Here is a 25,383-nt window from a genome sequence, read left to right on the forward strand (position 1 = left end):
TCTGAATCGGATCACCTTATCTTCGTGCTCTATAAATATCTCACTCTCCCTCCCCGTTTTGGCCTATTGTGTGCGTGCTGCGTGTGTGTGTGTGTGTGTGTGAGAGAGAGAGAGAGAGAGAGAGAGAGTCGGTGACCGTTGGCTTGCGCTGAAGCTTCCGTCTTACTGTGTAAGCTCCCCCTCTCCCTCTCTCTTCCTTTCTACAATTTTGTTGCTATGCGAGAGATTTGTTTCTGTTATTTTTGCGTTTTGAGGTGATGATATGTATCTAGTGTTATTTTTTCTTCATTTCTCTAATTTTGTTGATGAATCTGATTGTGATTTGAACTGTTTTGTGTGATTTTGATGGATGGAGGAAGAATCAATCTGCTTAGCTACGCGAGAGATTATATTTATGATATTTCTGATGATATGTAGCTAGCTAGGAGTATTGATTTTTCTTCATTTCTCTTATTTTGTTTGAATCTGATTGTAATTTGATTTTTTTTCGGTAATGTTGATGGCTTAAGGATAAATCAATTTTGCCTAGCTACGCGAGAGATTATTTTCTGTTATTTGTGCGTTGTAAGGTGATGAAATGTAGCTCGTGTTCTTAAATTCTTCATTTCTCTGATTTTGTTTCTGATTGTAATTTGAACTGCTTTGTCTAATGTTGATTGCTGAAGGTTAGGTCTATTGCATCACACAAAATAAAGGTAGAAAATGTCGATTTGTTTATTTTTACACAAAAATAAACTTGAATTTCTGAGATATTTAGTGTAATTTTCATCAGACAAATGTGCATTTATAATTTTCCCTGTAATGCGTCAAGGATCTGCACAAAAAATCGCTTTGTATTGTGAAGTAATGAAGATACCGGAAATTGCTAGGTTTGGAGAGATTTTGTGAATTTTGTTCAAAATACTGCAAATGGGTGGCTTGAGTCTTATCTGTTAGCTCGTTCATGTATTGTAATGAGCTAGGTATACATTTGCAGTCTCTTATACTTGTTATAGCTTTCAAAACAGTTATGCTTTTATGTGATGTGCTCTTGAAGTAGCTTGTTTCTTTAGTAGGTCATGCCTTAATTATGCCTTCTACATTCATAAGCTGTGTGTTATGAGAGTCCTTGGAAGCATGTAGCACATTGATTGCTGGTTTGAGATGGTCTTAGCGCAGCACTGAGGATGAACGGGTTAAAAAGTGAAAAATTGTTACTAGTGGAAATGATTATACTTTTATCCCTCAAAACTCTCTACTTGACTAGAGCTTCTTAGTAGCCGAGCATCTGTTTATTTTTTTATCTAAGCAGATTCGACATACTCAAAATGATTCTGCTATCAAAACATAATAATTCACATCTCCTTTTGTGTATGCAGAAGATCTGGTCGAGGAGTTCGGATTGAGATTCTTTCTAGTTGTTAAGATTTGCTTGCCAAGATAAAAAAAAATGGAGGTATTTGGCAAATCTATGGTAACTGTACCTACAAATGTTATTTATTTGTCGAGTATTCTGGGCCAAGATGGGCCTAACCCTGTTCATAAGTGTGACTGGAAATGTGAAAACGAACTTGTATGTGGGAATATGTATCGCTGCAGGCTAACTGGACAGATGCACATTTGTGACAAAAACTGTAACCAGAGAATTTTGTATGATAACCATAGCTCACTCTGCAGAGCGAGCAAGCAGGTTTTTCCTTTAACACAAGTTGAACAACAAGCTGTGAGAGGTGTCCGGAGGAAGCTCGATGCTGAGAGTTTCTCCACGGCAGAGAGCTGTTCTTTCAAGCGCAGAAGGGATGCACAGCGTCATCCCTCGCCATTTGAGAGATCATTTACTGCTGTTAGCCCAATCTGCAGTCAGATTGGAGAGGGCATGGATATGAGCTAGATACTGTAGCTGCTTTCTTGCTATCTTTGGCCTTCCTAACCCCCCGCCCCCTTTACTTTTTCCCTAGGACTAGATATGTGTAAAAGAACTTGGTCGTTACTTTGTTGGCGGACATGACCACCCGGCCCTTTATCAGTAAAAACATTGTCTTCGGTATTCTTGCTTATTATTGAGAAAGGATGGTGGAACCGTATTTTGTAACCTTTATATTACTTCTTTCTTCCTACTTTGTCTTTTGTCACTAGTCCCTTGAGCATTAATCCAATTTAGTTAATGAGTGCTAGTCCGGATTTTACGATCCAACACTTGTTTGATCTATAGATGCATGTGATGTTTCTCTTTCCTTAGAAACATCCTTTCACTTGACGAATTGTTCCATTTGTCGGGTCAGAAGGAACAATAATACTATCTTTGTTGACGGAAACTTTATGCAATTTATCTGTTTGATAGCATTGCAGGTCAAGGAAGAAACACAGAGTTGATCAGTTCAATTCATTTGTACTCCCTCCGTCTCAAGGTAAGTGATGCATATTCCTTATTGAGACATCCGAAACTAAATGATGCATCATTTCAGTCGGGGTGGAGGGAGTAATTTACTTTTTTGGTTCTGGTTGATCTGTCTTTTACTCCTTTTTTACCCCCTAACATCATGGCATTTTTTGCAGGGGGCTTAAGTATATTACAGGTGGCTTTGTAATATCTCTTGTTTTGTTTTTTAATGATTTATGTTATATATCTTGTGGAAGCTTCTAACTAAAAAAAGTCTCTCGTGCAGGAGATAGTTTTGTTCCCGGACATTCTGCCATCAAGGCGATCATCGAGTGACATTGACTGATCACGATTTTGGAGTCGGTTTTCAGGCTTCTACATATTTGGAAATTTGACATGTATGTGCAACTGCTCTGTTTCAGTTTCCCCTTCATTCTTGGCTTAGATCCTGTTGATATTATCAGGATGCATTGCGATCACTCCCTACAAAGCTTAAGATCTAAACAAGAAATGTCAAAATTTTAGGTCCTGGTGTAGTGGTGTTGATCTTTATGTTTCTTTTGAATGATGAGAGATGATGCTTGGTTGCTCTTGGAATTGGAAAGAGTAGCACAATTCTTGGAATGAACAGTAGAGGTATTGTAGGTGATCGTCTCCAACTGTAGATATTGTTTATATAGTCAGATTGTTATCAATTCTCACTGGAATGTGATATGTCGTCTCGGCTCTGATCATCTTCAGTTGAAAAGCTCGATCAACGTCGTCCATATTTGTATCACCCAATATTCAATTTCTGCATTATGGAATATGGATTGCCTGATTCTGCATTACTATGGAGTATGGATTATGCATTTGTACACAAATGAACTGTGTTTTTTATGCTTTTGATCTGATTTTTCTGGATTTTCAACTGTTTTTGGGTCAGCTACGGTGCCCAAGTAATTGGGCTGGCAAGAAATTTCACAGTTTGGCTCCCATTTCAAAACTTGCGGTTTCTTTCTATGATTTCAGCTGGTTTTTTTACTGGTTTTTAAGTTGCCACAAATTTGATTCGAATTTGGGCTTATTTTTGACAATCAACATAACACTTGATAGTGTTAAGAGCAGGTGCATATAGCAAGGGATGCAAACGCACTGTAATTACAACAAATCTCCAATAATGATAAATTAGTAAACAATAAATTAGTAAAACATATGCACCGCAGCATAATAGAAGCGTGTATTCTCGGGCCTGGTCGACGACCTCCGCCTCCATCTCTCCTAGGTGGAAGCAGAGCCGCTCCTCTGCCACTCCACGCAGTCACCAACTCCTCCTGCATTCTCTCTTCTCTCTCACAACTCTTCCTCACCTCCCCGTTCCTCCTTTGCAGCGCCTCCTCCACCTTCGCACCCATTAAATCCATCGATGATGAAATACGCTGTTTATTTGAGATTGATTTTCTCGATTTGATAGCATTGTGGATTAAACTGCTTCGTTTTATATGCAAGAGGAAAATGGAGTAAGAAGGAAAATAGGTGGTACTGTGAAAATGGCGTTTAAACGGATTCACCTTGTTTTTGACAAATTAAATTCCTCTGTTTTAGGGAAATTTATTTTTTAACTATTTTTTTCTACTAAAGAAAGTAAATATAGGTGTTGTGTCGAAAATTAAAATTAAAATTCCTTATAAAAATGAGATTGTTTTCAACTTATATACTCCTAGAATGTTAATGAAAGCCAAACCCTATTCTTCAATAATAATACACAATATGATAGAAGAAAAAAATTCTAGCATTAGTGTTATTAGTGAGAAGAATTGGGAGACGCTTGACGCATTAATACCTCGTTTACAAATGTTTAGTGATATGACTAATGTTATGTCCAGTAGTTGTTATCCTACTTCAAATATTATGTTGTGTGAAATGGTTAACATTGTTAAAAAAATTTATGAGCATAGAAATATGGAAAATGTGAAAGAAACTATTTGAATGATGGAGATTAAATGAAAAGTATTATTAAAATGTTCCTTTTTTGTGCTATTTTTTCTTATATTATTACTCATGTCTTGGTATCGAAAATCCTACTATAATAAATGATCAATTGGAGGAATTTTTGAATTTGTTAGTTAGTCCGACCCCGGGCCATCTCGACCCACTGACCAAGTGGGTCTGGGCTGGGCTGGGTTGAGATATATGAAAATAAGCCTGGCCCAACACAGCTCATTTCAAACCCTGGGTCTGTGCCGAGTTGGGCCTCAACGGCCTGTGCCGGGCGGGGCTAGCCCGGCCCAGTTGACAACTCTAGCCTGATTCTACAATCAATTACAAGACCAATTGCACTGAACATAGAATACATATGGATTACCGGATAGCACGGTTTCACAATATCTGACCCGGAATTGGCGGTTAGGTTAAAACCGAGCACCTCTGTTGGGCGACATCGTGCATAAAAGTGACGTGGTCATTGTAGGGCGTCAATAGCAGCAATGTGCGTGACGAGAGCGGATGAAGCAAGGGCAGGGGTGGCTAGGTGGTTGTGAAAGCTGGATGAGGGTGTGCGCATACAAGTGTTTCTCTTTATTAAATTGATGATGGGGTATTGGGGTGTCTTCTAAAGAAAGCAAAAGATATTGAAATCACTTTCCAAATCCCAAATTTGATTTTTTGTAAGACTTTTTGGTTTTAGCATTATTAGTCGTGAATAGCATGCTCATTTTTAAGTATACGTATATCAATATCATCCTAGATTCTACGTAGTTATTTGAAACGCATTCATTTGATTATGTCCATTGGCGTGATCTTCCATTTTAATTAATTAATGATGTTAGGGTTTTTTTGCTTAAAAATCAAATGACAATAGAGTGAATTGATAGTTTCTTCAAATATGTCTTGCTTTAGAACTAGCTAGTTGGAATATTTTCTCGGTAGGTACCATTATATATTCAAATCATTAATTCCTCAAGATAAATAAAAAAAATTCAACAAATAATTTAAGAAAGTAGGAGTTGTGTTTATTGTAGAGTAAATAAAATATACTAAAAGATTAAAAAACAATTGTCAAAATATGAAAAGACTATACAGAAACACCCCGAAAATAAATATGTACCGTGGGACGCCAGCCTAGCAAAGTATTTTATTCTTATAATAATGTTAGATAATTAATATTTTTGCATAAATTGTAATAACAAAATCTCTATTATCGAAACAAATTATAGGAAAATTTTTCTTACAATAATATATTGAATACGAAATAAAGATAATATCCTACAAAAGAAAATTATCCGTCCACCGTCCGCTTCTTGTGAGACGGGAGGGAGTATAATTTTTTATATGTTTAGCAAAATTAAAATTCATGGTATACGTCAATTGAATTTATTTTAATGACTTTTGATTGCACCACCATCAATATTGCGCAAATATAGGAGAACAATATAATTTTATTTAATCTCATCACTCAAGTCAAAGATATAGAAGCCACTCGATTATTCTAACCATACAAGTATATTCCAATGTTTAATTTATTTTCTTTTGCGTGACACTCTCTATATCATTAAATAATAAGTTATTCCACTACTTTTGTGGGAAAAAAAAAGTAGTGGCTCTTGGTGACTTTCTTGTGCTACTTGTAATTTAAAATTTCATAGGAGGGCCATCTAAAACTTTCATTTGATAGGTGGGAAGCCTATTTAAAGATTTCCAATAGTCACAAAGTGGCCCACCAATAAAATATTATTTCTTCAAATGAAATCGAGTGCGCTAATTGATTGATACGAGCACACGTATTCATAAGTAGAAACTCTAGATATTTAGATAAACAATTAATAGTATTGATTGTCATTACATGGATTGTTTGGCAGATAATATATTGGCTAAGTGCCCAATAAAGTAGGCTAACTAGTCACATTATTTATTTTTACCAAATATGCATTGCAATGTCAGCATAGATTTTGTGTTGCGTACGGACTTCAATGTTTCATAGTTGCGTAGTAGTACTTGTATATAACTAGTGTGTATTATTTATAATAGATCACTTATATTTTCCTAACAAATGACGGACTCAGAAAATAGAATTCATGGGGTCGAAACTATTAAAATAAAAAACATATAAAACATACATAATTATTATTTTAAAAAATATATGCTACTACCTCTGTCCCTGAAAATTTAATACAATTTACTATTTTGGTCCGTCCCTGAAAATTTGATACACTTCACTTTTACCATTTTTGGTAGTGGACCTCATATTTCACTAACTCATTCCTACTCACATTTTATTATAAAACTAATACTTTAAAAGTAGGACCCACGTCTCACCAACTTTTTCAACTCACTTTCCATTACATTTTTTAAAATCCGTGTCGGATCAAAGTGTAGCAAATTTTGGGGGACGGAGGTAGTAATATTTAAATTATTTTAAAATATATAAAATTACAATGTAGTAAGTAACATTACATTTTGTTATGCACGATAGTTAATTCTTATTTTCAAATATTTTATTTGGGATGTGATCAAATAAAAACTCTAAATATTGTACAAACTCTCAAAACTATGATCTGGATTATTGAAAAATATCAACAGATCACAAAAAAACATCAATAGGAAAATGTCAACAGAATTTCAACGGTAGTCAATGATTGATGTTGTGTTGATACCGTGTTGACTTTAAAATCTTGAAATTTTACTGTTGATATTGTATTGAAACTGTGTTGAAGCTGTGTCGAGTAGTTTTGAGTTTGTATAATATATAAGTTTGCATTTTATCACTACCCTATTTTATTTTAAATTGTGAGACATTATAAGTATAAATCTTTGTATCATTACTTTTTTTAGTAGTATAATTTTATTTGTTATTCTAGAAATATTATTGTTATAATTGAATTTTAAATAAAAATAAAACTCAATAAAATTAAATCAATGAAACATAATACTAACAACACACATTGATTAGTTTAATAAAAATTAAAAGCATAAAATAAATAACTTGGGCTTTTTTCTGGTTAAACAAGAAAACCTAAAATCATTTTCACTGATAGTCACCGCCTAAGTAAGAGCTGCTCTTCAATGTCGCTCCTCTTCTCCAAAAGCTCTTCTCCCTCCCTCAATCTTCATTCATTCTTCACCTAATTACCTTCCTTTTTTTATCCACGATGTCATTTTTTCAATTTTCTTCACTACTACTTTGTTTCTTCTCTTCCATGGAAGCACTATGGTGGGGTCGGAAGCGGCGCTATAGTGATATCGGCCGGCCGATTAATAGAGATTCTGGTGGCTCTCACGGACCCGCGGTGGAGTCGGCCGACCCCACCTGGGTCCGTCATTGTTTCCTAAACAGTTATGCTTTTATTGAGAAATATAGTGACTTGGAGTCATGGCCCGGGAAAAAAGTTAATTGCAATTAACATGTCTATTACCAATAGCTATGCACGAATAGTATGCACATTTTTCAAGTGTATTATATCATGGAGTAGTTATTTGAAATAAGAATAAAGTAGATAATTACAAAGAGAACAAAAATAAAAGAGGTCAAAGTAAATAAGTGAATAATAAATAAATATGAGATTAAAAGATTTTATTACAAAGAAAAATGGCTCGTTTAATTTGAAAAAAAAAACAATACATCCGCTCAAGCAAAATAATAATGTTTAACCATTTTTAGTCGTCCTTGAAAATTAATTTTAGCTATTTATGATAAGTTTCTTATTCTATTAAGATTAAATCTATTTTTTATTAATATTATTTCGAACTAATTTTATTCATTTATTATTATATATTAAAATTTGTGTTATCATTCACAAAAATGCATAATAGTAGTAGAACTCCATAATTTATGTTATCTTAAAAAAATACTCCATGACACATGTCAATTGAATTTATTTGATTACATCACCATCAAAATTTCAAATTCTGTACGAGACCAATCGTATAAATTTTATTTAATCCCATCACCCAAAGTCAAAGATGAAGTTAGCAACTATTGATGAATCTCGTTTGCGAATACCTAGTCACCACGCAATATACACCTATTATATTCCAATTTTGATTTCATTTCCTTCTATCTTCTTTTTTTAACAATCTATGGTTGTCTATTCCAGTGAGTATCACTCCATTAAACCATTAAATAATTCCTTAGTTTTCCCTATTCTTTAGTGGAAAATAAAAGTAGTGGCTCTTGGTGATTTTCATGTGCTACTTGTAATTTAAAATTTCGTAGGGCCAACTAAACTGTTTAACAAACAAAACCATAAATCCAAAACTTTCATTTGATAGGTGGGAACTGGGAAGCCAATTTAAAGATTTCCAATTTGCACAAAGTGGTTAAATAGTCAAAAATTAGATTTTAAGTGTCATAGGCCGGCCATCAAATTAAACTATGTTTAACAAGGAAACCCATAAATCCAAAACTTTCATTTGATAGGTGAGAAGCCAATTTAAAGGTTTCTAATTAGCACAAAGTGGTTAAAAATAGTTGAAGTTGACTCATCAAGAAAATATATCTTCACAAGCACATCTATACATAAGTAGGAAGTCTAGATATTTAGATAAACAATTAAGTGTATTGATTGCCATTACATATCACTAATTGATATAATAAATTGATAGTGGATTGAACTATCACGAGCAAACCTATTCATAAGTAGAAAGTCTAGATATTTAGATAAACAATGAATTGTGATTACATGGATTGTTTGGCGGATACTCCCTCCGTCTCAGATTAAGAGTCACTTTTTGCCATAAAAGTCCGTCCCAGTTTAAGAATCACTTTTATAATTTTCTATACTTGGTCATACAATTTTACCCCATTCTTCATCAAAATTACATAAAAATGTCATTATCTACATTAAAATAAATCAAAACAAAAATTAAAAGTCAAAAGGGACCTACCTTCAACCAACTCCACCATCTCACTCATTTATTACACACTCTACCATCTCATTTCATTTATTACACACTTCAACTCTTTCTTAAAATTCGAGCCATAACAATAAGTGACTCCAAATATGGGACGAACGGAGTATCGTCAAAGTTACCAATAGACTATACTAACTAGCCACAATAATTATTTTTACCAAATATGTAACGTCATCCACTAAGTTTTCATTTTTTTTACCAAATATGTAATGTCATCTACGAAATTAGAGTTAGAATGTTTTGTTACAGAATCAGTGTCTCATTTATGTAACAAGTGGTATGTCTTTGGAGGTTTAGACTACGATTTAAATAGTGATATCTGAAATTTCCTTATTTGCTATCTAAGGTTTAGAAAATGGTTGGGACACAACTAAAATAACAATTCTCATCCTGGTGGTTAGTGCGAACAAGATCTTCTAAGTTCGATTCTTTTATACCTGATGAGTTGTAGTTCTTTAACTTTGTTGTGGATGTTTGTCTTTTAGTGGTCTTTTGGTTTGCCGAGTGTTCAGACTTACTTTTCTTGAGGTAGTTACTAGGTTGTATTTGGTGCGTTGGATTTATACTATTTCTTTGTTTTTGGAGAATTTTTTTGATTTGTTCTAGCTTCTATAATTCTATGCTCACAATTTTTTCAATGGTTTGAGGTTTTTTTTCATAAAAAAATGGTATGTAATATAATAATAAAAAGAATTCATTATCCTAATAGACTAAATTTATTCAACGAATTTTTATGATCATTTCATTTGTAACATTCATGCTTACATTGAGAGGCTTGGAAAAAGAGCCAATTCTCACTAACTAGTTGTGACCAATGAAATCATTTGGAGGCCACCTCAGAATGGTGAATAGGTAAAAGAACTAATTGTGACTAGTATGATCGTGACCAAAGAGTACGTTGATTCTAAAAGAGGAGCGATTGTTACGGATTTCAGCATCCCACACTAATTATAATAGTTGATGTGTGACTTATAGATCAAATGAGTTCTCTCTTCATAAACTAACGAGGATTATTCACTTGCATATTCAAATTTGGCTATCAAATCATATAGAGTACTACTCCATTTGTTTGAATTAAAACTCGTGAGAAATATTCATTATTTTTTTCCATGATAAATATGAAGAAAAGATCAAATAGTAGGAGTAATATACAAATGCATGATTAAACATCACCACTCTTACAAAATCAATAACACCATAATACATAAAATCTACATCCATCTCTGTTACAACACAACAGTTCATCCCAAGGAAACTCCTAAAAAATGAAAATCCCAAGGATTTCAAATCCAATCGAAACCACTACAAAATACAAATTCGTTAATTCTCTAATCACATCACAATTCACACACACAGATCTACAGAGATAGAGAGAGATTATCGAATCATTGAGTGAGAGAGAAGGCATCGATTGAAGCACCTTGAAGAAGCTTGTGCGCAACGGAGAGCTTCTCCATCAGAAGCGTGATCTGAGCCCTAGATTCCCTGACGTGATCGACGGCCTCCGCCTCCAGCTCGCCGAGCTCGCTGCAGAGGCGCTCCTCCGCCTCCTCCGCCAATCGCACGCGCTGCCACGTCATCCGCAGCTCCTCCTTCATCCTCTCCTCCCTCTCCAGGCTGCTCCGGAGCTCCTTCTCCAGCTCCTCGTTCCTCCGCCGCAGCGCCTCCGCCGCGTCGCGGCGGTGGCCAGAGATCGGCACGGCGATTGTTGGAGCCATTTGTGGTTTGATTGGGAAATTTGGGGGAAAAAGGCAAAGGCAAAGGCAAAATGCAACGTTGAATTGCTGAAGTAATTAGCGATCGATTTAATTTGGGGAAGTGTGATGTGTTTGGTTTAGTTTGAAGGCTTTTTATAGACTAAATTTTGCTAAGACGTAATCACAGTATTACAATTTACATGGACTATTGAATTTGTTATATTTCAATAAAGTCATCTTACTTTATTTGATAATCTCATTTTAATAGGTCAATATTTAAATCCGAATTTACTAGTAGTAAGTACCTATATAACAAACACTCTTAGCATAATTCTCATTCAACTCATTTCATTAATGCATCAACCTATCAAACCTTATTAATTCAATTATTTTTATCTCTTATATTTTTATCAAGTAAGAGTCGCATCCATGATTAAGAATCCAAGTCTCATTTTTATAGTAAGAATTTTAATAAAATATTAATAAAATGAGTTAGTGGAATATAAATCTCACATATAACTATAACAAAAATAATACTATTAAAAAAAAAGAAAAAAACAAGACTCTTATTGTTGGATACAGGGAGAATATTTTATCTGTTTAGAACATTTGTTTTGGACTTAAAGGGAGTCATCAAGTATCGAAAGAAAGGGGACCATCCCATAATGACGTGACTTTCCTTCTATGAGACGTGGTTGTGGGCGAGATTGTGTGTTTTGTACATGTCCTAATAGGGATGTGATCAGGGTCAATAAGTGAAATTATGTCAAAAATCAAAGCAAATCTCAGTCATTGGATCTTGTGACGTAATTGTTAGATTAATGTCACGTGTCATCTAATAATGTAGATTGTGTAGTCTAATAATGTAGCTTGGCTAGTAATGTAACGCATTTACTATTATAACGTACTCCACTAAGATATTATTATCACAACCATCCAATCTAAGGATCTAAGACTTAGATTTGCTTTTAATTTTTTACAGGATTTTACTTATCGACCATAGTGTATGCTTATGCATATGCACAAGAGATTACTTAAACTCATAATTATTTGTCGGAAAAAATATTTTGTCAGTTAAATTAAAATATTAATTTTGTGCAATGAAAAAGTAAACAATAATAGTCGTAATATTAAATGATTGCGTGTTAAATCTATTGTGATTAATTATATGCCGTTACTTAAATAATGCAGGAAAAAATAAAATGTAAAGTATATATGTCATTATCATGTGGACTATGCTAATAATTAATGTTTTTGCTTTGTGAAGGGTGTCTAGGTTCAATGTATCTGAAAATAGCAAGAAAACTGGATCTGATGAAATTTAATCGATTATTTATGCAAGATTGCGATTCGTGAGTACTATTATTGAATTTGTCTTTACCCTTTCATGTCGCTATATGGCTTTATTTGTGAACAAATTGCTAAAAAAGTCGCCAAATTTAGTTACTCCTATTATCGTTTGTCCCGCTAATTTTAAACCAATCAAAAATATTTGCAATTATCCTATGACAAAAAATTTTAATGAAATTATATCAGACATGTTAGTCAAAAAATTATATGCAAACGTCAACATCAGCAAGTTAAATGATATCGTCTATTTATAAAAAAAAAACGACATTGTTTGTTCGAAAAAACATCAACAATATATTATACGTACGTGACAACTGATTTTTAAAGTTGCAAGACATACAAAATTTTAATTCTTTTTTTTGACAATTTATCCTTTACTTTTATATTTCATGTCTCCATTAAAAATAGGATATAGTACGAGTACGTTTTAATGAAATTTATTAAAGGATTATAAGTAGATAAATAATACTATATCTTATCTTGTTAAAATACTCCATTTACAACAAAAGAAATAAAACTTTTTATGAACCAATTAAAATGATAAAAAGCGACTAATTTCTTTTATGTGATTGGATCGAAGAATAATAATCCACCATTGGCTTGAATGAAGACTTTTTTCCTTCTACAAAATTGGACCACATAAATTGTGATTTTTTTTAGTACAGTACTTGATTCATCTTTTGGCCTTTTAATATGTATGACTCTATGATTCGATTCTTCTTGACAATAATTTATACAAATATTTTTATTTTTACTTAATATTATAAACTTTCTCACATTTATTCTTTTGAGAATGAATTTTTTTTTCTTGACTTCTCAGCTATGGAGAGTTTTGTACAATCTGAAGTGCTGTCCTAGAAATTTGAAAAGGATTGTAGCAAGAATTAAAAATGACAGTGAATAATTATGAAATTTGATTAAATTATTATCTGTATTTCATTATTTAAAATATTAGCTGGAATAATCTAAAATTATAATTTATATGAAATTGTCCATGTTGAAATTTTTTGACTACATTGTACAGTGGAAGGAATATAGGCTGGCATTGGTAAGTTAAATGATTCGTCTATTAAAAAAATCATCAATATATAACACGCATGTGATCAAATTTTTTATCATCAAATAATTGCGACACATACAAACTTCGTAATTTTTGAGTGGTTTTTGCGAAATAGATCATAAATTAGTGACAGATGATAATTATTTTTGATCCACACTATTGGACATTAAAGTTTCTAATCAATTATATGACGGCACTATTACCCTTATTTCAAAATGGAATATTCTTTGGACATTCCATAAATTTCGATTTCAATTTTAACAGTAATAAATTAACTAAAGATCTAGAAAAAAAAAAACTCTATTCTTAAATCATTTTCATTTTACTTTTGAATAAAGATATGAGCTATAATGTTGTCGACTATAAAAGAAAACTATTGTAAATTTTAATAAAATATGGAGTCTATAATAAACTAATAGTCTTATTTAATGCTAACTCCCTTTAAATTACTACTCATCTCTTTCCACTTATTCTATAGAGATTAGTATCATTTAACTCCAACAATTTAAATCTATACTTTGCAACCTAATTAAAAATTTCAATGTCGAACTCCCATTTTATTGTTTCATTGATAATTCAAATTGGGCTAAACTATCAAAGGGAGAGAGGGCCGGTTTATTAAGAATTGGGCCGATAACTTTAGCATTGTTTAATTTTATTGGAACATAAGTATCCCTTGTCTTAAATATGGGCCTAATAGGGTGCGACATAAATTTTTATTAGGTGTATCACTTAGATAAATATATTGTGAATTCAAAAAATAGTGATCAAGTACATGACGATGTTCATAACTTATACATAAAAATGGACTATTTATTTTTATAGATATGCCAAAATGATCGAAATTGTCATGTCCTTTTGAAGTCCTTGACCCTGGCTATTTCATAGTGTTGCCTAATATTATCCTGGCGAGAATGTGTAGTTAGGACATCGACCTTTAATCCAATCACCAAACTCCGAGAAGAACCGTTTATTCTCTTTCTTCCAGTTGGCTTATAGCTTTTGGAATGTTGTCTCGTGAATATTTCAAATGGACCATGCTATAACATACTATAACATAGAGATTCACAACTTGTTATATACTACTCTCTCGGTTCCATAGTAATAGAGGCGTTTCTTTTCGGCACGGAGATTAAGAAAAATTGTGTTAGGTGAGTTAAGTAAAAGGAGAATGAAATGGAAAATGAAAATGGTAGAGAGATGAAGAGAGAAAAAAGTAAGAGAGAGTAAAGTAGGTGTGGAAAAATGTGTTGATTTTATTAAAAAGGGAAATGACTCTATTTCTATGGAACGTACTAAAATAATAAAATGACTCTATTACTATGGAACAGAGGGAGTAGTACTTTCTGAACGGAGCATCCAACCGATTTAGAAAGCACGTCTCCATGCCTTTAAGGAGACAAATGAAAATGTTCCTACACTCACAACAAGAAATCAATAATACCAAGAGACTGCTAGACATTGTGCATAATAAAAAAAAATGTGTTCAACAGTTTTTGTTTCTTCTTTGTAAAACACGTCTCTACATCTTCAATACACGTCCTACTTAACTTGAACGACCTTTGTTTAGCATTGAGCCTTCCTTAGATGATAAACCAAACTTGAAGTTGTACTCGTAGTTGCAGTACAAAATTCCTCCAGACCAATATTGTGTGGATTCGATAAATGGATATAAAATCACAAAAAAGAAGTGACTAAGCTATTAGTATTTGCCTACGATTTCTAACACATTAACACTAGTTATGACATCTTTAAAATGTGGACTATTAGTACTCCATATTGTTATTCATATATATTCGCATTATTCATTTACGTTGAAAATAAAACTAAATTAAATGGATCCCCATTTAAGAATTAATTAATTGATTGCATAAATGGGATTACAAAAGACTTCTTTTTCCGCGGTTAATCCAAACAATAAATCTATACATAAATTTCAAATTCTGAGTTGGTGTTCATGGCTTTTTCAGCTTGCCCTTTCTGCAATTTCAGCGTTCCGACTCACGAACTCCAGAGGTGATTCATTGTGTATTCTCTCTAATCTCTTTTACTTTTTCGTTATCGCGATTTTTCACATCTGATTTCGTTGATTATTATTGATTTTCAAGTTCAATCGATTCTCCAGACACGCGAATCAGCATTTCATCGGCGAAGATGAGGCGAGAGATATGGAGTTCGCGCGGCGAATCGCTCATCTTCCGCCCAGTCCATCTCCAACTGTGTGTTTTGTTCTATCTCTATTGGATTTTATATGATTCGCTTTTTTCGAATTTGTGATCTGTTTAGCTTTTGTCTCTGCTGATTCGTTAATCGTAGATTATTATGATTTTTCTGTTTGTTGTATTGAGATAAAGTCTGCTGAAAATAAGTAAAAAGGCCTGGCTTAGTATTGATCCTTAAGCTTGGGCAGATTGAAGTGCTATTACAATTGAGATGAGGTGATTAGGCGCGTTGCTTTGGTTATCAGTGTCATTTACTCGTAGAATCGTAGTTATTTTCAAAATGGATGAATATATGAAAGCCTGTGCAGAATAAATGTTTTTCGATTTGTCCTCTGATATTGCTCGGAGTAGTTCTTATGATATTGAATCTATTGATGCTAGGGTAGCTACAACTGCAGGTCGAGGGAATAAAAATGATCGAGGACATGCTTCTTTTGTCCTCAAACTGAAACAGGAGGTGTTCACAAAATTGACTGTGATTTGATGGTTATTTTGGCTTTGCTATTTGTGGGATTAAGATAAATTCAGCTACTTTGCAAATTGCAAATGATTAAATAAATTGTCGTATTGTCTTAGTATTGAAGTGTTGTTATAATTGAGATGAGGTGATTAGGCACTTTTCTTTTATTATCTGTGTTGTTTACTCGCAATCATTGTTATTTTCACAATTGATGAATATATGATTTCTTGTGCAGAATAACTATATTTCGATTTATGAGGATAGTGCTCCGAGCAGTTCTTATGTTGTTGATGCTAGGGTAGATACAACTGCAAGTGGAGGGAATAGATATGATCAAGTCCATGCTTCTTTAGTCGTGTCACAGAGACAGGAGGTGTCCTACAAAATCGAATGTGATTTGATGGTTATGCTGAGAAAATGTTTGGAATCGGAATCAGGAAGCTCGAGAACTGTGTTGTGTGGGTATATTGATCATTTCCAGAGCATTGTATCCCATGATCATGGTTGGGGATGTGGGTGGCGTAACATACAGATGCTCAGCTCTCACTTGATCAAACAAAGACAAGAAGCACGACAAGCCCTTTATGGCGGTTCTGGGTTTGTACCTAATATTGAATCGCTTCAAAGGTGGCTTGAACTTGCCTGGGAGAAAGGGTTCGATCCTCCTGGCTCTGATGATTTTGATCGGAGAGTTCATGGCACGAGAACTTGGATTGGAACCACGGAGTGTGCTGCACTTCTCCGTTCCTTTGGTCTGCGTGCCAGAATTGTTGATTTTTCTACGAGGAAAGCCGCAGGGGTTTATGGGCCAATGGACAGGTTTCTTTCAAAGGGAGCAGGCTCTTCAGTTGCAGTTTCCGCTGGGAAAGAAAGCGATAGAGATTATGGGAAGGGTAAGGGTCACCAGGTTCTTGCTCGATGGGTTTGGAATTACTTTTCTAGCAGCAATGCACGTAGATCAAGCAATCAGCATGTTGTTCTTAGTGAGAAATCGTAAGTGAATTCTGTATTTAACGTAAAATTCCTCACTTTGAAAATTTGAATACGATCCACTTTAGTTTGAATATGCGTTAGACATTGTTAACATATGCCGAGAATTTCCAACCAGGCCACTGTACTTCCAACATGATGGCCATTCAAGAACCATTGTTGGCATTCAAGCTAAGCCCGAGAAGAATGGGACGCTGCAGTACAACTTGCTGATTCTGGATCCGAGTGAAGTAAGAAAACTTATTTGCAAGTCACATCCATCAGCTATCAATGTTTTTTTTTTATATTTATATGGAGATATGATGCTATTGCCATGTTGTGTTTAATGGTAGAACTTTCTAGCCTTTGTGAAGCCTCAATTTTTGGATATCACCTTCATGACTATAGTTTGTCTATAATATACTCATAGCCCATTGGTTCCTTCTATATGTATGTGTGTGTATTTACCAATTTGCTAATTGTAGGACAATAATGCTTCAAATGTGAATATTTTGATTAGCATAGATTTGTTCGTCTTTACTTTCGCGCTTATTTTTTATCTTGAGCTTACCGTAATCTAGTTGGGGCCACCACAGCCTGGGCTTTCATTCCTAAAGATGAATGTTGAAGTAAAACGTTTTGGTCTCCTTGAGTCCACATCAACTTTCTTTCACTTACAGAGCTAATGATCTCAGTCATCAACCGGCGAATTCCCTTATCTACGAGACCTCCTCTGTTTGATCCTTAATCAACCATTCTTTGCATACACCACATTTACTGTAAATCAAGTTTAGAACTACCTTTGCAGATACCTGCTGAAAATTTTTAATGTTTTGATTTCTGGTATAATTTTCTCGTAGAGGACAAGAGCTCTGGAGAAATCTCTCAGCGTAAATGCTGGTTGGCAGCAATTAATAAAGAGAGGTGTGCACACTCTGAAGAAGCCGCAATACCAGGTTCGTAATAATGTCTTTACGCTCTATTCCATTACTCTCTTAGTGACAATGAAGCGCATCTTACAGTCTTACTAAGACACTTATTTAGCCTCCAACCAAACCCCTGGGTCCGGGGTTCGAGCCACCATAGTCACGGCCCATGGGATAAATACGAAATTATTATTGATCCGAGAAATTGGTTTGTTTTCCAGTTATGCTATATTGATCCTGGAATTGCAAGTGGTGAAGAGTTGGAGGAGCTGAAGAACATACACAGTGTCCTCCATGAGTTGTAGAAACTAATCTAACTAATTTTATCTATCACTACTTTCAGTCTAAAATGTTGCATTCTTCTAAATTAAGAAACAAAGGTGCTTTTGTTGGAACATTATAATATCACTACTTTAAGCACGCCGTTGCAGATCCTTAAGCACGTAGCCAATGCACATGTTTTCGAGCATAAGCCCGCTACAACCAATAGGTTTCATTAAATAAAAATTATGGGAAATTCATTGTACATGGGGCAACATCTATAAAAGTTAAATAAAAAAAATAAAAAATAAAAAAGGAAACACACAATAAATTAGAACAACGTATGACAACACGAGACTAGGTATAAAACAGACAACAAGAGTCAACCTCTTCAACTCCTGAAATCCACGTTTCCTGTCACTGTCAGAAACCAACAGCTCATGAACAAAGGTCAAAATCCCTAAGCCTTCTTCTCCCCATTATTACACAAACGGGTGCCCTTTCTCTTTCATCATAAACTCTTACCCTCAGATCCACTGTTCAATTCTTGCCTGCTTTTACCTTTCCTTATCTTCGCCTTCACCTTAGACTTAGTTGCCAGTGTCTGCACTGTGTTCGCAAAATTCCCAACAGCCATGATTATGAATAGAATCCCGCATGTAATAACCTGAAATAAGTGTGCGTCAACACTGATTCCATACGAACAGGGGCGGATGCATAAGAAAAGATTGGCAGGGAGGCTATGTTTTCTGAGTGTTATTCGAAAATATATTTTTTTAGGTGTATCAGATCATTGATATGAGGCTTTTGCATAACAATACGTAGTTAAGCTCGAATGACTCCTTGAGAATGTACATTTGGGCTTGGTCAGGTAAGGAATGAACTTATAATCATGGAATCAACTCAATCATCATATTATAAGTTTATAACCCTAGCCCATTCCCGTTTTGGTCAGAATCTATCTACTCAATTTTTTTGAATTTTATTTAGTATTGAACAAAGTAAAACTACATAAATTTTGGATAAATACCAACTCTATAAAAGAGAGAAATTACGAAGAAAAAAATGAGCTTGGGGGGGGGGGGCTCGAGCCCCTTGAGCACTTCACTTGTGGCCGACAGTACATATGATGATATCAACTCTTACTCAAATTTCCAGGTATTCGGCAGTAAAGTTGCATATAATGAATACTCTATTTACCTGCCAATCTGGACTGAATCCAGAAAGTGCGGTTTTAAGCAACAAGACCCCGACATAGGCTTCAAAACCCTACAATGATGGGAAAAAATACTCGCTGAATTAGACTGACAGTTTTTGAGTGGGTAGAAAATCGAGTCTTAACCAAGCCTACCATAGAGAAGAGAACGAAGAGGGGATGGTTATGTTTAGAATACCTGCAGTACGAAAAGTATAGGGCAAAGCAGCAATAACTGACCCTCCACTCCAGCAGTTTCTCCCCAAACAACATCCATTCTCCTTGCCTACGAAAAAAATAACACCCGGAGATATCTTTAGTAAAACAAAGTTCATGTTTGCTTTGCATAGGAACAGTTCTTTTTTACGTTCAAAACGACACATAGTTAATAGCTTGGCAAAGCTCTAGGTATTTCGAAAAGTGAGAAGCTAATAACTTTTTAACCAAAAGTGAAACAAACAGAATAACAATGTTGATTGATCATGCAACAATGTTTTGAAAATGACATACCTAAATCATTTGTTAATAATGCAAAAGTGCACACAATTATAATAGCAAATGACAGAGAAAATTTACAAGGGAAAAAGATAAATGGAGTGGAAGGTTCTTAAATCCAACCCCTATGGGAGAGAGTGAATTGGCAGAGCAACTCTAAACACCAAAAAAGAGGGAAACTTGTTACCTTGCCAAGTGCAATACGTGTATAAAGTCTTTGCCTCTGATACCGATTCTGAAGAATCATTGCAACTCCTTGCATGATAGCCCATCGTAGAAACAACTCAATGCCTCTCTGCACGACCATTTTGATTTTGATTACACGACAACCAGATGAAGAAGAAGAAACAACCAGATAGATAAACAAAGGACCTATGCAAGTTTAGTTTTCCAGCTGGCTGGTTGTTGAGCACCTCTGTTTATAAGGGAAATTATTGATAATGCATAAATCACCTGTTTCTGAGCACAACCAGGTCCTCTCTCAATCTCCCAAGTAAGACTAATAAGAGCCATAGCCATAGCACAATAATGGTGTTTAATCCACCTGCATAAATGAAGTCGGAAAAGAAAATTATGAAAGTCTCGACTTCATTATATTCCTAATTTGAGCAGTTATTTATGTAGTGATGGCAGCACAATTTGTAGGAGATTAACACTAGCCAACTCTGCTCTTTCAGATAAAGCAAAACCTGATTCTTTCTCAAAAGACACATAAACAGGAAGAAAAAAGCATTGCTTCCTTAACACCTAATAAATGGCTACTTATTAATAATAAAGAACAAGGTCAAAAATGTTTTCAGTTACCATGGACGTATATCACTTCCGTTAACTCGCAAGATGTTTTCTCTCAAGGCCAAACCTGTGTAGAGATACAGCAACCATGCCTGGATGAAGACATTCAGTTCGATATAACTTTTGAACTTCCACAAGGTGCATTGGTGTAAAAGGAGAACCTTGCCATGTAATACCTGGTAAAGTTGAACTGGCAATGCAGGTAAGCATCCTTCCCACATCCACGACCTTAGGACTAGCAGCAAAGACGGAAAAAACAGGAACAGATACGACGTTCTATCCTGCCATTCCAACACTCAATTACTTTAACTGGCTAAGCTCATATAGCCCAAACGACAGGGTACTTACTTTATCAATGCAAAATGTAACGATGTTGTTTCATGTTGGCACACAAACATACACAACACACAATACATATACACACATTGGGCGCACACACACACATAATCCACACACTGCACATTAGCACATACCCAACACACATTTCACACACTGTGCTCACACACACTGCATGCACACACACAACACTGCATATACACACCACAATGTTGCACACACTCATACAAATACACAACACACATTGCACGCACACACTCACACAAATATTCACATACACAACACACACTGAACACACATTGCACACACACTGCATATACATAGACAAACACACATCCTCAAACACACAATCCACACTCACACATTGCAAACACACTACATACACTGCATACACACACACACAATACACACAGACACAGAGATTGACATCAGAGGATGCTAATAAGGTCATACTCTGAAGTTATTGTATTCTTCTTTTACTTTCAACTGCACATCCTTCCTATTCGCCCGCACATTAATCAGCCCCAAAAACATCCTCAAAAACCTCCCTACATCCACACATCAAATCAAACCACTACACTAATCCAATCCAATCCAATCCATTCCATTCCCCCACACAACAATCACAATCGAAGTAGTACCAAACAAAAAAACACCACAAACCGTGAGATTTGCTAGGAAGATACGCCGCCGCATCTCCTTCACTCAGCACGTATCTCGCTCTCACCAACTCATCCTCCAACTACCAAAATTATAAAATAAATTAAACAAACAAAAACGCAATGAAAGTGATTGATATACATTATCCACAGAAACATACTGTATCATCGTGTTTGGAGCTTCGAAGCGAGTTGATTCGGGAATCGAGCGACGCCGCGCGCTGGCGGAGCGCGTCCTCTTCGCGAGAGGTGCGAGAGATGAGCGACGCCGCCGCTTCCTGCAGCTCCTTTGCTTGCTCCACGAGGCTGGAAACTTCGCCGCCGAATGATTCTCGCGGCGAGTCCCCCATCGGATGACGCTGGCCGTCCGATCAACCGATTCGAGATTTCAGATTTGATCGGAGATTTTTTTTAACTTTTTTTTGCTTGCTTTTTTTCTTCGTCTCTCGTACTAACGCTAAACACAGAAGTGGGTGCTGCTTTGTTCTTGAGCAATTAATTTTGAGTTTTATTTTATTTTTATTTTATTATGGGAATCGGGAAAACTTGTGGAGATGGGCGTTTTAAGATGGGGTCAGCGTTTCAGCTACACTAGTTTTGTTTACTTTTTTGTATCTTTTCTATAAATTGCATAAATTACTCACTTTATTAGTAGTGGAGTACTATTCATACACAAGAATAATTTACAATTTTCTTCTTGACAAATTATCTCAAAATTATACTCCCTCCGTCCTGTTTTAGGAGTCCCGATTGAGTCGGGCACATGTTTTAAAAAAAAAGTGTTTGAATTTGTAATAAATAAATACTCCCTCCGTTTCTTCATAGTTGAGTCATTTTACCATTTCAGGAAGTTTCTTCATAGTTGAGTCATTTCCTTATATGGTAACTTTTTCCTCTCTCTTACTTTACTCTCTCTTATTTTATTCTCTCTACTTTATTCACTTTATACTTTATTTTCTCTATCTTTTCCTCTCTCTTACTTTTTTTATCTATTTATTTAACACACCCAACATTCATTTCTAAAACTCTGTGCCGAAAAGTTCCGCCTCAACTATGAAGAAACGGAGGGAGTATTATAATGAATGTTGGGACCCACTTTTAATTGAGTGTCCAATAAATAAATATTGTAGTGGATGTTGAGACCCACTTTTAACACTTTGTAGGTATTTTTTATTAATTTATCTCAACCGGGACTCCTAAAACGGGACGTCCAAAATTAATCAACTGGAACTCCTAAAACGGGACGGAGGGAGTAAAAGTTAGATCAAATTTGATTGATTCAATTTAACATTATTCGCAATTATCCCGCAATGATATTTTTGGTGAAATTATATTTGACACAGTAACTAGAAAATTATATGTGACTGCAAATTAAATAATATCTTCTATTCATACAGAAACAATGTTGTTTAGTTAAGAAAGTCAATAAAAAATTTACTTATTGCACATTTGTGACCAAATTTTTTCACCGCAGAATAATTGTGAACGAATCAAATTTCATGGTTTTACTACTAGTAATTTTTAAACTTACGAGACATAAACAAAATTCATGAATTTTCTGATAATTTATTCAAATATCAATTACACAAAGTATGTGTAAATAATTTCAAGCATGGATTTATGCATGTTGACACCAAAATGAGGTAATAATTGTGTGTTGCTATGGATGTGGTTTGAATTGTTGTTTAATCAAATATGAACTTTATCGAACTTGAAATTCGAGTTAATCGGGCTTAAAGCTAATATCCCTATTCCCTACTTACTTTATGAAAGGATTTTTATAATAAAAGAATGTTTCACAAATTAAACAAACATGTCATTATCTATCCATAATTAGTAAAGACTTGCTCATAGAGAGAGTTATATTCTTCTACCTATATTTTACACGAACTTATTCCTTTCGTCAGAGTTAATGGTAGTAGTTTGTAGCATAAAATTTAAAGATTTTTTAATTTATAATCTCAATTTATTACTTTTCCTCCGTCTTCTAATAATATAAATTTTTTAAATAGCATGATTTTTAATATAAAATTAATAAAATAAGAATGATACAACACAAACTGCTATCTCATGAAAACATGCAAAAATTGACATCTTAGTTACATACCTATTTAAATGTAAGAGTGAACTTCAAAAATGGTCCCTGGACTATGAGTTTATCTCGAAAATGGTCCCTGGACTTTAAAAATATCACCAGTAGTCCCTGGACTAAGAGTTAATATCAAAAATGATATTTTGAGACGAAAATGCCCTTTTGAGGGGTTTTGAGGGTTTGGACAATTTGGTCTTTTTACACTTTTAACATTTTAAATCTGATATTATTTTAGTTATGTACTAAATCTGATATTATTTCAAAATTATCATTCTTCTTCCCTTTTGTCATCTTTCACTTAGTTTCTTTATTTCAATATTAGATTTAATTTTACAAAATTAAATTTTAAATTTCAGTTTTTAAATATCAATAAATTTTTTTAATTATAAAAATTATTAGTCATAATCAATATTTGATAGTGTCTAATATTTAATCAATAAGATATAACGTCTTAGTTTTAATCAATATTTAATAGCTTTAATCATAAATAGACAATATAACACGGTTTATTCTGAAATAAACATGTGTCTAATGTAAGACTAATATAATTTTCGTTTATTAATTTGAAAACAATCAATCAAAATGACTAGAAAATTTCAACAAAAATACTCCTATACAAAATTTTTAGTCGACTTCATAATATTCAATCACAAGCAATTATAACAACCGAACGAAGGCTAAATAGAATAGCTCTTATTTTTCCATCACGATTAATATTATTTTTCTGTACTTCTTCAATTCAGCTTAATATTATATTAAATAACAAAAATTAATAGTTTTAATCAATATTTATAGTTTCCATGAATTAATAGTTTTAATTAAAAAAATTTATTGATATTTAAAAATTGAAATTTAAAATTTAATTTTATAAAATTAAATCTAATATTGAAATAAAGAAACAAAGTGAAGGATGACAAAAGGGAAGAAAAATGATAATTTTGAAATAATATCAGATTCAGTACATAACTAAAATAATATCAGATTTAAAATGTTAAAAGTATAAAAAGACCAAATTGCCCAAACCCCTCAAAACCCCTCAAAAGGGCATTTTCGTCTCAAAATACCGTTTTTGATATTAACCCTTAGTCCAGGGACTACTGGTGATATTTTTAAAGTCCAGGGACCATTTTCGAGATAAACCTATAGTCCAGGGACCATTTTTGAAGTTCACTCTTAATGTAATACATGAGGTATATAGAACAAGCAACTGATCATTTAGATTCTGATTCAGATTAATCTTTTCTTACTTATTTTTTTTTGCTTATAAATCGATATTACTCTCTCCATCCCACTTTAGGAGTCCCGGTTTACCATTTTTGGATGTCTCACTTTAGGAGTCCCGGTTGGAATATTCCATAATTGGCAATAGGCCCCACATTCCACTCACATTTTATTATAAAACTAATATATATAAAAGTAGGACCCACATTCCACTATCTTTTTTCACCAACTTTCCTTTACATTTCTTAAAACTCGTGTCGAACTCAATCGGGACTCCTAAAGTGGGACGGAGGGAGTAATATTTATCAACATTCGGATTCTGATTCAGATTAATCTTTTCTTAATTGTTTTTTTGTGCTTATAAATCGATATTAATATTTATCAACATTTATTCATAATTG

The 25,383-nt window shown here is 34.1% G+C and overlaps 3 protein-coding genes, 1 long non-coding RNA gene and 1 pseudogene across 7 annotated transcripts; 2 read left to right on the forward strand and 3 right to left on the reverse strand.

Moving 5' to 3' along the window:
• LOC125213598 (uncharacterized) lies at positions 1-2,077 on the forward strand. The gene is made up of 2 exons (XM_048114234.2): positions 1-169; positions 1,359-2,077. Exon 2 carries the CDS (start codon positions 1,430-1,432, stop codon positions 1,868-1,870), a length of 441 nt encoding a protein of 146 aa, XP_047970191.1. The 5' UTR covers positions 1-169; positions 1,359-1,429; the 3' UTR covers positions 1,871-2,077.
• Positions 2,078-3,451: 1,374 nt separating this feature from the next.
• Positions 3,452-4,939, reverse strand: LOC125208885 (uncharacterized). Its single transcript, XR_007174259.2, has 2 exons — positions 4,704-4,939; positions 3,452-3,826 (listed from the first exon to the last, which is right to left on the reverse strand). It is a non-coding gene; the product is annotated as an uncharacterized LOC125208885 (long non-coding RNA).
• Positions 4,940-10,374: 5,435 nt separating this feature from the next.
• Positions 10,375-11,084, reverse strand: LOC125212388 (protein RESPONSE TO LOW SULFUR 3 pseudogene; annotated as a pseudogene).
• A 4,137-nt stretch (positions 11,085-15,221) lies between these two features.
• On the forward strand, positions 15,222-18,711 carry LOC125213775 (Peptidase C78, ubiquitin fold modifier-specific peptidase 1/ 2). Of its 2 annotated transcripts, none has more exons than XM_048114507.2 (6): positions 15,222-15,370; positions 15,480-15,573; positions 16,272-17,029; positions 17,145-17,256; positions 17,866-17,961; positions 18,153-18,711. In XM_048114507.2, the coding sequence occupies exons 1-6, from the start codon at positions 15,312-15,314 to the stop codon at positions 18,234-18,236; spliced, it is 1,203 nt and encodes a 400-aa protein (XP_047970464.1). In that variant the 5' UTR covers positions 15,222-15,311; the 3' UTR covers positions 18,237-18,711. The 2 variants fall into 2 exon arrangements, with proteins under 2 accessions (XP_047970464.1, XP_047970465.1); XM_048114508.2 differs by having other exon boundaries at positions 15,251-15,370; positions 15,463-15,573.
• On the reverse strand, positions 18,389-22,160 carry LOC125213777 (uncharacterized). 3 transcript variants are annotated; one of them, XM_048114510.2, is made up of 10 exons: positions 21,831-22,160; positions 21,674-21,752; positions 21,464-21,558; positions 20,851-20,950; positions 20,687-20,741; positions 20,336-20,426; positions 20,070-20,177; positions 19,587-19,673; positions 19,393-19,461; positions 18,389-18,859 (listed from the first exon to the last, which is right to left on the reverse strand). In XM_048114510.2, exons 1-10 carry the CDS (start codon positions 22,017-22,019, stop codon positions 18,704-18,706), a joined length of 1,029 nt encoding a protein of 342 aa, XP_047970467.1. In that variant the 5' UTR covers positions 22,020-22,160; the 3' UTR covers positions 18,389-18,703. The 3 variants fall into 3 exon arrangements, with proteins under 3 accessions (XP_047970467.1, XP_047970466.1, XP_088924429.1); XM_048114509.2 differs by having other exon boundaries at positions 20,687-20,766; positions 20,851-20,955; positions 21,831-22,159; XM_089068303.1 differs by lacking the exons at positions 21,464-21,558; positions 21,674-21,752 and having other exon boundaries at positions 20,687-20,766; positions 20,851-20,955; positions 21,831-22,159.
• Positions 22,161-25,383: the final 3,223 nt, after the last annotated feature.

This window comes from Salvia hispanica, chromosome 3 (assembly GCF_029641045.1).
Source record: "Salvia hispanica isolate PSC_SH4W2 chromosome 3, Shi_PSC_v1, whole genome shotgun sequence".
NCBI lineage: Eukaryota > Viridiplantae > Streptophyta > Magnoliopsida > Lamiales > Lamiaceae > Salvia > Salvia hispanica.

Excerpts from the sequence above, each read along its gene's own strand:
- LOC125213598 (XM_048114234.2), top strand. The coding sequence starts at position 1,430 with ATGGAGGTATTTGGCAAATCTATGGTAACTGTACCTACAAATGTTATT.
- LOC125213775 (XM_048114507.2), top strand. The coding sequence starts at position 15,312 with ATGGCTTTTTCAGCTTGCCCTTTCTGCAATTTCAGCGTTCCGACTCAC. Across the intron at positions 17,030-17,144 it reads GTTGTTCTTAGTGAGAAATC|GCCACTGTACTTCCAACATG; the intron begins GTAAGTGAATTC and ends ATTTCCAACCAG. Across the intron at positions 17,257-17,865 it reads TGATTCTGGATCCGAGTGAA|AGGACAAGAGCTCTGGAGAA; the intron begins GTAAGAAAACTT and ends ATTTTCTCGTAG.
- LOC125213777 (XM_048114509.2), bottom strand. The coding sequence starts at position 22,019 with ATGGGGGACTCGCCGCGAGAATCATTCGGCGGCGAAGTTTCCAGCCTC. Across the intron at positions 21,559-21,673 it reads TCTTCCTAGCAAATCTCACG|GGAGGTTTTTGAGGATGTTT; the intron begins GTTTGTGGTGTT and ends GTGTGGATGTAG. Across the intron at positions 18,860-19,392 it reads GATTCAGTCCAGATTGGCAG|GTTATTACATGCGGGATTCT; the intron begins GTAAATAGAGTA and ends CACTTATTTCAG.